The sequence below is a fragment of the Jatropha curcas genome, unplaced genomic scaffold (genome assembly GCF_041381405.1).
Source record: "Jatropha curcas cultivar XTBG-Jc1 unplaced genomic scaffold, XTBG_Jcur_1.0 HiC_scaffold_285_pilon, whole genome shotgun sequence".
NCBI lineage: Eukaryota > Viridiplantae > Streptophyta > Magnoliopsida > Malpighiales > Euphorbiaceae > Jatropha > Jatropha curcas.
Window position 1 is genome coordinate 14947 of NW_028322445.1, and position 12253 is coordinate 27199.

Genomic DNA, 12253 nt, shown 5'->3' on the forward strand with positions numbered 1-12253 from the left:
GCAAACAAGTCCTAAACTTTCCATGCAAATAAGTCCACTTATCATCTCATGCTACCCCAACCGGGTTTGGTTCAACCCGACTTAAATCAAGAGGATGTTACAGTTCTCCCCTTTTAAATAAAAACTTCGTCCCGAAGTTTACCTGTTGTAAACAAATGCGGATACTGTTGTCGCATGGTTTCTTCTGATTCCCAAGTTGCTTCTTCTGTCTTATGATTCCTCCAAAGAACTTTCACCAATGCTATTTTCTTGTTCCGCAATTCTTTCGTTTCTCTGGCTAGAATCTGAACTGGTTCTTCTTCATAAGTAAGATCCGGCTGAATATCAATCTCTTCCGCTGATAATACATGTGAGGGGTCTGATCTGTATCTTCTCAACATGGATACATGAAATACATTATGGAGTCGATCTAAGGTTGGAGGTAATGCTAGGCGATAGGCTAATGGTCCTACTCGTTCAACAATCTCGTATGGACCAATGAACCTAGGACTTAGCTTACCCTTTTGTCCAAACCTTAAGATCTTTTTCCATGGTGAAACCTTCAAAAATACTTTATCCCCAACTGAATACTCAATATCCTTTCTCTTTAAATCAGCATAGGACTTTTGTCGATCACTTGCTTCTTTCAGCCGTTTTCTTATGATATCCACTTTCTCTTCTGTGTCTCTCACCAAATCTGGACCCAAAATCTTCTTCTCACTAAGTTCTGTCCAACATATAGGTGTCCTGCATCTTCTACCATACAATGCTTCATAGGGTGCCATCTTGATGCTGGATTGGTAGCTGTTGTTGTAGGCAAACTCCATGAGAGATACATATTTGTCCCAACTGCCTTCAAATTCTATAACACATGATCTCATCATGTCTTCCAATATTTGAATTACTCTTTCTGACTGGCCATCTGTCTGCGGATGAAATGCAGTGCTGAAATGCAGTTTCGTTCCTAATGCTTCTTGAAGTTTACCCCAAAACTTCGATGTAAACCTTGGATCACGATCAGAAATAATGGATGATGGAACTCCATGTAGTCGAACTATCTCACTCACATAAATTTCTGCCAACTTGTCTAGAGAATAGTCCATCCTGACTAGTAGAAAGTGTGCGGACTTAGTTAATCTGTCCACAATCACCCATACTGCATCATGCTTCCGCTGTGTCTGAGGTAAGCCAGTAACAAAATCCATCGTGATCTGATCCCATTTCCATGTTGGCACTGTTATGGGATGAAGTAACCCAGATGGCAGTTGATGTTCTGCTTTTACTTGTTGGCATGTTAAACATCTTGTTACAACATCTCCGATGTCTTTCTTCATGCCTGGCCACCAGTAGCCTTTCTTCAAATCTTGATACATCTTGGTGCTACCTGGATGCATTGTATATGGACTGTTATGAGCTTCATGCAGAATCTTTTGTCTGACCTCCCCTGTCTGTGGTACAACAATTCTATCTTCATAGAACAATATGCCATTGGTATCCAATCTAAATTTCCCACCATGATCTTCCTGAACTTGTTTAACCCATAGGGCTATTGTGCATCTTGCTTCTGTGCTTCTGCAACTTCCTGAAGCCAAGATGGTTGTACTTGCATCTGTGCTAAAATAGCTCCTTGCCGTTGTAACTCCATGCTAATTCTTATTAAGCTCAAAGCATACAAGGATTTCCGGCTAAGGGCATCCGCTACCACATTAGCTTTGCCCGGATGATAATTAATGACATAATCATAATTAGCCAGAATCTGCATCCACTTCCGTTGTCTTGAATTTAAGTCCTTCTGTGTCGGTAAATACTTTAAACTCTGATGATCTGTGTAAATGTAACACTTTTCCCCATACAGATAATGCCGCCATACTTTGAATGCTAGAACAATGGCTGCTAGTTCTAGATCATGGGTTGGATAATTCAACTCATGTGGTTTCAATTGTCTGGAGACATAGGTGACCACTTTCTTATCTTGCATGAGTACACATCCTAACCCAGTATGAGAGGCATCACTATAAACCTCAAAGTCTTTACCTGACACTGGCTGCGTTAACACTGGTGCTTCTGTTAACTTTCTCTTCAAAGTGTCAAAACTCTGTTGACATCTAGCATCCCAGTGGAATACAACCTCTTTCTTCAACAGTCTGGTTAAAGGTGATGCAATGATTGAGAATCCCTTTACAAACCGTCTGTAATAACCGGCTAAACCCAGAAAACTTCGAACTTCTGTGACATTTCTGGGTGGTCTCCAATCAACAATAGCTTCAATCTTCTTAGGATCCACTCTGATACCCTCTGATGATACCACATGGCCTAAGAAAGAGACTTCTTCTAGCCAAAACTCACACTTACTGAGTTAGCATACAATTGTTATCTCTCAATGTCTGAAGGACAATCCGTAAATGCTTATCATGTTCTACCCTGTCTCTGGAGTAGACCAAAATGTCATCTATAAACACCACCACAAACTGATCCAGGTATGAATGAAATACGCGGTTCATGAGATCCATGAAAACCGCTGGTGCATTTGTGAGACCGAATGGCATTACTAAAAATTCATAATGACCATATCGGGTTCCTAAATGCAAGTCTTGGCGATATCTTCTTCCTTTATCCGCAACTGATGGTTATCCCGACCTGAGGTCGATCTTAGAAAACATACCTGCACCTTTTAACTGATCAAACAAATCATCTATGCGAGGCAATAGATACTTATTCTTGATTGTCAGTTTATTCAGCTGTCTGTAATCAATGCACAATCTGAATGATCCATCTTTCTTCTTAACAAATAATACCGGTGCTCCCCAAGGTGATACACTGGGTCTGATAAAACCTTTATCCAATAACTCCTGCAGCTGAATCTTTAACTCTTTTAACTCTGCTGGTGCCATTCTGTAAGGTGCAATTGATACTGGTGCGGCTCCAGGATAGACATCTATGGTAAACTCCACTTCCCTCCTTGGTGGTAACCCTGGTAACTCATCTGGAAATACATCTGGATAATCACACACTGTTGGTATGTCTTGCACTTTTAACTTTTCTTTCTCTGCGGTTAATGCACACAACAAGTATGCTTCACAACCCTTCTGTATGAATCTCTTTGCTGCTATGGCTTGATATCACATTACCCAGAAAATCTCGCCGCTTCCCGACTACTATAATCTCTTCCCCTGCTGGTGTAGATAATGTCACCCTTTTCTTTGCACAATCAACTAGAGCATTATGTCTAGATAGCCAATCCATGCCCAAAATAACATCAATTCCCCTAAATGGCAACTCCATAAGATCTCCTGGAAATTCCTTTCCATGAATAACAATTGGACAGTCTTTGATTACCGTATGAGTTGTTACTACATCTCCTAATGGATTGGTAACCAACATTACCCTGACCCACATGTGCAACCGCTACCCTTTAACCCAGGGTGTAGGCACACTAATGTATGAATGAGATGAGCCAGGATCAATTAAGCATAAACTCCCATGATCACATAAAGAAAACTCACCAACTATGACATCTGGAGCTTCCTCATCTTCTCTGGCTCGCATGGCATAAACCCTGGCTGGACCCCTGGTATCAGGCCTGTCCAACCGTCTCTGATTGTTGTCTCTGCACTCCGGAGGTCTCGCCCTCGACCTCGGCCTGTTATGAACGGCGTAGGAATTCTTGCCCTTTTAGGACAATCCCTCTTCTGATGGTCTGAGGCTCCGCATGTCAAAACATTTACCGGTCACCAACCAGCACTCTCCACCATGTCGCCTGCCACAATGCTCACAAGGTGGATACGGATAACCGGCTGACTCTGCACCTCTACCGGTGCCTCTCCCAGTTCCTCTGCCTGAACCTCGAATACCACCGACAGAACTAGCCACAACTGATGCCGCTGGCATATTAGTGCCCCTGACTAGCCTTGACTAAAAGGAGGCCTAGAACCGGATGAACTACTTGCACCTCTGAATTTCTTGCTCTCCGGCGATGTGTACTGGGTGCACTCTGAGTCTGATCTCTTCTTTGCTGAGACCGCTGGCGTCTAGAACGCTGATTGGCCTGTATTCGCTCTATCTCTTGAGCTGCATCTACCAAGGCTGAAAATTCTCTGAATCTGGAAGCTACCACTCCCATCTGAATCTCATCATTCAAACCTTCTTGAAACTTCTTACACCTTTCGGCTTCTGTAGCCACTATCTGCTTACCATACCTGCTTAGTCTAGTAAATTCTCTTTCATATTCAGCTACAGACATCCTATTCTGTCGCAGGTATAAGAACTCCTCCTTCTCGCATCTAGGTAAGCCTCGGTGATGAACTTCTTCTTGAATTCATCCAAGAAGAATTGCCAAGTCCGCTGCTCTGTTGGGACTCTCTGTTGAACAGTAGTCCACCATGTATATGCTTCATCCATCAACAATGATGTAGCACAAATCAGCTTGTCCTCTGGTGTACATTGTAATTGGTCCAGAACTCTCGATGTCCCATCTAACCAATACTCAGCTCTTTCTGGACTATCATCTTTTAGCACTGAATTCTTTCGCCCCATATTTCCGAAGCTTCTCTAGTGGGGGCTTCCTTTCTCTTCTACTACTATTGGTGCTTGCGGGATCACCCCTGCCATCTGTCTAAAAGTATCTGCGAGTTGCTTTAACAACACCTCTTGACCTGGTGCTGCTGGAGCCTCACCCTCCACTGCTCTGGAGGCGTGTGACTCACTCTCCCCTTCTTGAGACATCCTCCTAAAATAATAACAACTGCTTAGTTCATCAGGGTAGTCATGGCATGTACTATACTGACTTATGCATGCAAGCCCGAGGAAATTAAACCTAGGGCTCTGATACCAAAATTTGTAACACCCCTTCCCGGTCCACCCGTTAACCCGAATGAACCGAGTCGAGATGTTACAAAACTAGATGACTTTATGGTCTGACATGCTGAAAACATACTGTATATTGAATATAATAACATGCTGATACTGTTTCCAAAAATAATATAATTTATATTTACAAAACATGATACAAGTTTACAAAATGAAATGGGCCCAACTGTGTGCCCTGTACATGCCATAAAAAGAAAAACAAAATGAGTTTCTACCCTGAAGACCGAGTCTTCTACAGATGAACTGCAGCAGTTGTACGCGGACTCTCTATGGACCAGTCTCAAAACCTGCGAGTTAAACAGGTAACTCGCTGAGCAAATAATGCTCAGTGGATATCTCAACAGATAAAGAAACAATTAAACACATACATATATAGAAAGAACCATGAAACATATATGGCACATATAAGCTCACACATTATGACTCTTCATGATGTCTTGATTACCTTTTGTACTGGTTTATAATCCTGTATAATTCATGAAAGGTTATGTCAAGATATCTGAATGGCTCCATAAGGTTATAGTGAAACCGAGGTGATAAGATAAACTGTATGAAACTGGGTAAACCTGTATGCTATAGGCCCGAACCGGATTCGCCTATGCCAATATTGTCCGTTTTGGTGCCCCTAACCGGATTCGCACCGCACGGCTTAATCATATCACTCAACGGCCTGTAGCCGGAGTTCCAAACTGTATGGGGCGCAGATCTGCTATCCTATGTCGCGACATAGCCTTATCTGCCTGGTTTCTACCTAACCTCAATGGAGCTTCTTATGTACATGTCAATTATAACACCATAACACATAAATGGTTGCATAACTTCATAGTTCATCATGTTGATTTGATTTCACATCATATGAATGCTTGTATGTTGTTTAATCCATGTTCTTATGTTGTATTTTTGTTGTAAAATGATTGGATGCATGCATGTTGAGCAAAGGAATGTAATTACATAGCAAATGAAAGGCAAAAGTGTGTCAAAGCATCAGTCGCGAGCGCGACATTCCAAGTCGCGAGCGCGAGATGCTTCCCAGAGAGAAGTCGCGAGCGCGTCTTCAAACCTCGCGAGCGCGAGAAATGCATTTGAGAGTCAGAGGGTTTTCTGGCTCAAGTCGCGACCGAGCAGCAAAAACAGAGAGCGCGAAGAAGTAGAGACCGAGGGGAGTTCGCGAGCGAGAGAAATGAGATTTGAGAGTCAGAGAGCTACCTGACTCAAGGCGAGCGCGCAATGGGAAGTCGCGAGAGCGACGGTGTTTCCAGAATGCGCGATGCGCGCGACGTGATTTTGTGCAGTCTGTGTTCTTTTGGCCATAACTCTCAATATACAACTCCAAATGGAATGATTCAAAAGCCCACGTAAAGATAACACATAGAGGAACAAATAACTCTTCTATAACACTTCCTAATTCCATCATTTTCTGGGGTCAAAATCAAGATGAAGTGCTGGTAAAATTTCCAGCAAAACTCTGTTTCATGAATTCATTCCATCCCCTGTTTCATAACACATCCAATATTCTCACTCAACAACAAGCAACATATCATCACTAGCAACACACCACACAATTTACACACAAAGAAACTAGTAAACGACATGAGATATCAAACCTTGATGTCAAACGCTTGAACTCTGTTTCAGCTTCTCTTTTCTGCAGCTTTGAACTTCTTCTCCTATACACAAGAATCTCATAATCATCTCCAATATAACTCAATTAAAACTGAATCATATATAACTTCAAGAAATTCTACTTACTTGAAGTGGACTTAATGCTTAACTATGTTGAAAATGGAAAGAAAATAGGCGGGACAAGGAAGAAAAGAAGGAGAAACGTGAAATGGTAAAGTGAGGTGATAAGAACGGGTAGGCTCTAGAAGGAGTACTTTGGCTGTGTAACTTTCTACTTGGTACCTCAAGTGTGCAAAGGCTACAACTGAATACCCAACCTATAGGTTTGATTGCAAACAAGTCCTAAACTTTCCATGCAAATAAGTCCACTTATCATCTCATGCTACCCCAACTGGGTTTGGTTCAACCGACTTAAATCAAGAGGATGTTACATGACATATCATCAAACACTTTGTGGGGTGGAACTAGACTTCCAAGTGTTGGGATTAAGGATCAATATAAATATTTATGAGAGTTGCTGATATAATTGAACCAATTTACAAAATTTGTTTTAAAGATCAATTGAAATGAAGCAAACATCTTCTAAAAATCTAGGTCATTGAATCATGTACATCATTACATACTTCCCTCCTAAATTCCAAACTAGCAAATAATTAAAATTTGAATTAAAAACTGAAGTTTAGTTAATCAAAATCCCAAAGAAAACATAAGAAACTAGAAATTCCTTTAATTAAAGTCTTGGTCTTGAATTCTTATCCCAAAATTCAGCATTCGCCGACTGTTTCCTTGTCTGGGGCTCTCCGTTACCATCCTTATTGGTTTGAATCATTTCTTGTTTTGGTGTCCTATATTTTTCCCGAGATACAGGATGAACACTACCCTTAATCATCGGTTCCCTATATAACTAGGTTCATAACTGTTACTAATAGCAAAGTGGAATGAGGCCAAGTGAAATGCTCTTCACGGTCGAAAGATTTGTACCAAAGGAGCACATGTTTTGAATCTAACTTAGGCATCAACAGCATACATGAAAAAATAAAAGTCCTGAATCTTTCTAGATTTATCTTCGAATTCAGCAAAACATTTAATGGAACCTGGATCATGAGAATGAAGAAGTTGGGATCAAGCGCAAACGCAGAACCCAAAATATCATCACTCCCTCTCCAGCTCGAATGAAAGATGAGATCCACTTGTCTGATATCTCATACTTTGAGACACTTCCATCCCAGGGATACATATTCCGAACACCTGCCCCGTAAAAATAAAATTGGGAAAATACAGTCAAATTAACACTTAAGTTAGGACTCTCAAAGTTGTTTCAAACTAGAGGAACATTAGAGAAAGGAACCATATCTCTATGTTTGAATGTGGTGACAATGCAATTTCTATAATTTCAATATATTAGGCTTAAATTCAGGGATTAGGCTTATCATAAGTGTAAATATTTGCTGTTAATATCTTGTTGTACTAATTTAGAAGTTTACCATGATTAGGAGTTTACCTTCTTTAAGAATCTGTTGTATATAAGTTAAGCAGGAAAGGAATAAACGGCAGAAACCTTTTCTCCCATCTTTCTCTGTTTTTCATGGTATCAGAGCAATGACGAAAGAAGGGGAAAAGATCTCAAAGCCTTACTTTCTCAATTCGAATGACAATCCTGGTAATATAATTACTCAGGTTCAATTGAGAGGAGAAAACTATGATGAATGGGCACGGGCCATGCGAACTGCACTTCGTGCCAAGAAGAAATATGGATTTGTTAATGGAACGATTACACAACCAGCTGAGAATGCCCCTGAAATTGAAGACTGGTGGACAATTAATTCGATGTTGGTTTTCTTGGGTGTTTAATACTATTGAACCCAAACTTCGATCAACCATCTCACACATGGAGATTGTGAAAGATCTGTGGGATGATATCAAGGAGAGATTTTCAATTGGAAATGGGCCACGAGTGCAACAGTTGAGATCAGATTTAGCAAACTGTAAACAGAATGGGCAGACCATTGTGACTTATTATGGTCAGCTCAAATTGATCTGGGATGAATTGAATAATATGACAAGATACCGGTATGCAATTGCGCAGGATGTGAGTGCAATCTGACGATTGTCTGGAAAGAAACGAGAAGAAGAAAGGGTGCATCAGTTCTTGATGGGACTGGATGAAGAAGGTTATGGTACGGTGAGATCAAATATTCTTAGCACTGAACCCTTGCCGAATTTGAATCGAGCTTATTCCATGATCGTGCAACAAGAAAGAATGAGAATAGTGACTCGTATAAAGGAAGAAAGAGGGAATCCAGTAAGCTTTGCCATGCGAGTGGGGAATCAAAATTCAAGGGGGGAAGCAAAAGATAAAAACATGGTATGCACAAATTGCAAATGTGAAGGACATGATACAGAGACTTGTTTTCAACTGATTGGGTACCCAGAATGGTGGGGTAATAGACCAAGAACAAATGGTGTTGTAAGAGGAAGTGGACGTAAACGCGGAGTCACCGGAGGATATGATAAAGGGGGGGCTGCTCGGTCAAATGCAGCTCAAATGATTGGTGGGGCAGATAGAGGACTGAATGAAGAACAATGGGCATCTTTGATGGAAATGCTGAATGCTAATAAAATTAGTACTAATGAGAGGTTGATGGGTAAGAAAACTCAATTAATCTGGATCATTGATTCAGGAGCTTCCCATCATATGACTAGTGTGTATTCATGCATGAGAAATGTACGAGACATTATTCCATGCCCGGTGGGGCTGCCAGATGGAGAGGAGATTATGGCATTGAAAGCAGGGACTATTTATCTTGGAGAAAGATTGATATTACAGAATGTCCTTTTTGTGCCAAAGCTGAAATGCAATTTGATATCTGTTTCTCAACTTCTTAGAGATTCAGCTTTGATGATTATATTCACTGACAAATTTTGTGTTATACAGGACCAAATTCGAGGAAGGTGATTGGAGCGGGTGAGCAACGTGAGGGGCTTTATTTTCTTAAGGGAGCAGCTCCTGTTCCAGCCTACAAGATGAAAGCCTGCAAGATAGGTGGAGTTAATTCTTTCCAGCTTTGGCATAGGAGAATGGGACATCCTTCTTCTAAAGTCTTAGGATTGATTCCTGAAGTAGTGCATAAGAATGAAATAATAATCATGTTTGTGATGTTTATTTTAGAGCTAAGCAAACAAGAGAAATATTTTCTTCTAGTGAGAATAAAGCCAAAGAATTTTTTGATTTAATTCATTGTGATTTATGGGGACCCTATAGAGTTCCCGCTTCTTGTGGAGCAAAATATTTTTTGACCATAGTGGACGATTGCTCTCGTGCTGTATGGATATATTTGTTGAATGAAAAATTGAAGTAGGTTCTGCTCTTAAGAAATTCATGGCAATGATTCAAAGGCAATTTCAAAAATATGTCAAAATTGTGCGTAGTGACAATGGTAGTGAGTTTGTATGTCTGAAAGAATATTTTGCTGAAACTGGGATCATACATCAAACTTCATGTGTTAGGACTCCTCAACAGAATGGGAGAGTGGAAAGAAAACATCGCCATATCCTGAATGTGGCACGAGCATTGCGATTTCAAGCAAATTTTGTAACGTCCCATTTTTCTATTGAATCGAGTCGTTGCTTAGAGTCGAGTCGGGCTGATCCAAAACCCGGTTCGAGCCATTAGAGTCTAGAGTGGGCTAGAATGAAATAAGGAGAAGAAGTGGACTTACTTGAAGGAAACAAAAAGATCAAAGTATAAGGATTAGGACCTGCTTGCACTAAAATATAAAGTTGATGTATTAAGTTGTACCATTTTGGACACTTGAGGTACCATTTGGTAATTTTCACATAAAAATCCATGATATTTTGGAGATGTACCCGTGAGTTCCATTTCATTTCATTTCTTCATCCTTATCTTCATCTTCTTCCTCTACTTTCCTCTTCCACTTTCCTTTCTCCATCACTTTTAATGGTAGTGAAGATTTTAATGGGATTCAAGCATTAATTCAACTTCTATTCTATCCAAGTAAGTAAACCTTCTTGAATTTCATAATTGAATCATTTGGTGATATTTTTAGATGATTCATAAGAATTCTTATGGATAGGAGAAGTGAGCTCAAAGGTAGAAGACAAAGGAAGCTAAAGAGAAGAGCTTAAGCTTTTTGGAGTGAAGGTGTGCTATCTCTTTTAGTTTAATTAATTTCCTTGCATGAGAATTTGTGTGGTGTGTTGATAATGAGAAAATATGTTGTTTCATGTTGATTAAAATGACTGAAAATGGTGAAAAAGCATGAGATGAAATGAATAAATGACGTAGATATTGAGTTATGCTGAAACAGGTTTTGCTGGAAAAAGAACCAGTGACTTCACCTTGATTTTGACCCTATTTAATGATGGAATTAGGAAGTTTCATAGAAGAGTTATTTGTTCCTCTATGTGTTAGCTTTACATGGGTTTTTGAATCACCCAAATCGGAGTTATATATTGAGAGATATGACCAAAAGAGTACAGACTGCGCAGGCTGGAAAACACGTCGCGCGCTCGCGACTTTCACCTGAAAACTCTCTGACTCTCATTTTCACTTCTCGCGCTCGCGACTTTGCAAGGCGCGCTCGCGAATTGTGTCTGGAAACTCTTTTGGACTTCATTTTCAATGCAATTGTATTCCTTTGCTCAACTTATATGCCTCCAATCATTTTAAAGCAAAAAGACAACATTAGAACATGCATCAAAACAACATGCAAGCATGCAAATGATGTGAAATGAGGTAAACACAACTTGTAATTGTATTCTATGCAATTGTGAAATGATGTGAAATGGTGTATGAAGTATGAATTCAATGCAATTGTATTCCTTTTCTCCACTTGTATGTCTTCAACCATTTTAAAGCAAAAAGACAACATGAACACATGTATAAACACAAAATGCAAGCATGCAAATGGTGTGAAACTAACATGACACAAGTTGCCCGCTTGGCGAGGCTATCAGCATACAGGTAAGCAGTAAATTTTATGAAATGATGAAGCAGTAAATTTTATGACACAAGCATGTGAAAATAACATGACACAAGCATGCAAATTATGACACAGTTACTATGCATTTGTTTTATCTATTGACATACCATTAATATGCTCCATTGAGGTTAGGTAGAAACCATGTAGATAAGGCTATGTCGCGACATAGAATAGCAGATCTGCGCCCCATACAGTTTGGTACTCCGGCTACAGGCCGTTGAGTGGATATGATTAAATAGGCCATAGCAGCCAAGCATACAGTTTCATCCAGTTTCATACAGTTTTTCTTATCACTTCGGTTTCACTATAACCTTATGGAGCCGTACAGATATCTTGACATAACATTGCATGAATCATACAATATACTAAACAGCAAGAAAGATCATCAAGGTAAAATGAAAGTATCATGATATGTGTGCTTACATTCCATATGTGAGTACATGTTTATTTCTACATATGTATGTGCTTATATGTTTCTTTATTCATTGTGATATTCACTGAGTTTAATCAAAGTTGCAGAATTCATACAGCATAAAGAACATCAGGTAAGATCATGAAAGTATAATGCTATATATGCTTACAAGTTTAGTTATTGAATCTTTAAGGAGCCATACAGTCATGAGATGTTATTAATCATAACTTATATGATGTGACTAAAAGTGCATAAGTCATACAGCATAATGAATAGCAAGTAAGACAATGAACATATACTGTTATGTATTCTTACATGTTTATTGATCTCATCCATACAACACAATGAACAGCAGGTAAGATCATGCTAG

General features: G+C 39.8%; 1 protein-coding gene across 1 annotated transcript; it reads left to right on the plus strand.

Annotated features, from left to right (window-relative positions):
- The first annotated feature begins 8356 nt into the window (after window positions 1-8356).
- On the plus strand, window positions 8357-9437 carry LOC149491879 (uncharacterized). The gene is made up of 3 exons (XM_089716987.1): window positions 8357-8476; window positions 8588-9113; window positions 9403-9437. The coding sequence occupies exons 1-3, from the start codon at window positions 8357-8359 to the stop codon at window positions 9435-9437; spliced, it is 681 nt and encodes a 226-aa protein (XP_089573113.1).
- The last annotated feature ends 2816 nt before the right edge of the window (window positions 9438-12253 follow it).

Excerpts from the sequence above, each read along its gene's own strand:
- LOC149491879 (XM_089716987.1), top strand. The coding sequence starts at position 8,357 with ATGGAGATTGTGAAAGATCTGTGGGATGATATCAAGGAGAGATTTTCA. Across the intron at positions 8,477-8,587 it reads AACAGAATGGGCAGACCATT|AAACGAGAAGAAGAAAGGGT; the intron begins GTGACTTATTAT and ends TTGTCTGGAAAG. Across the intron at positions 9,114-9,402 it reads TACTAATGAGAGGTTGATGG|GGACCAAATTCGAGGAAGGT; the intron begins GTAAGAAAACTC and ends TTGTGTTATACA.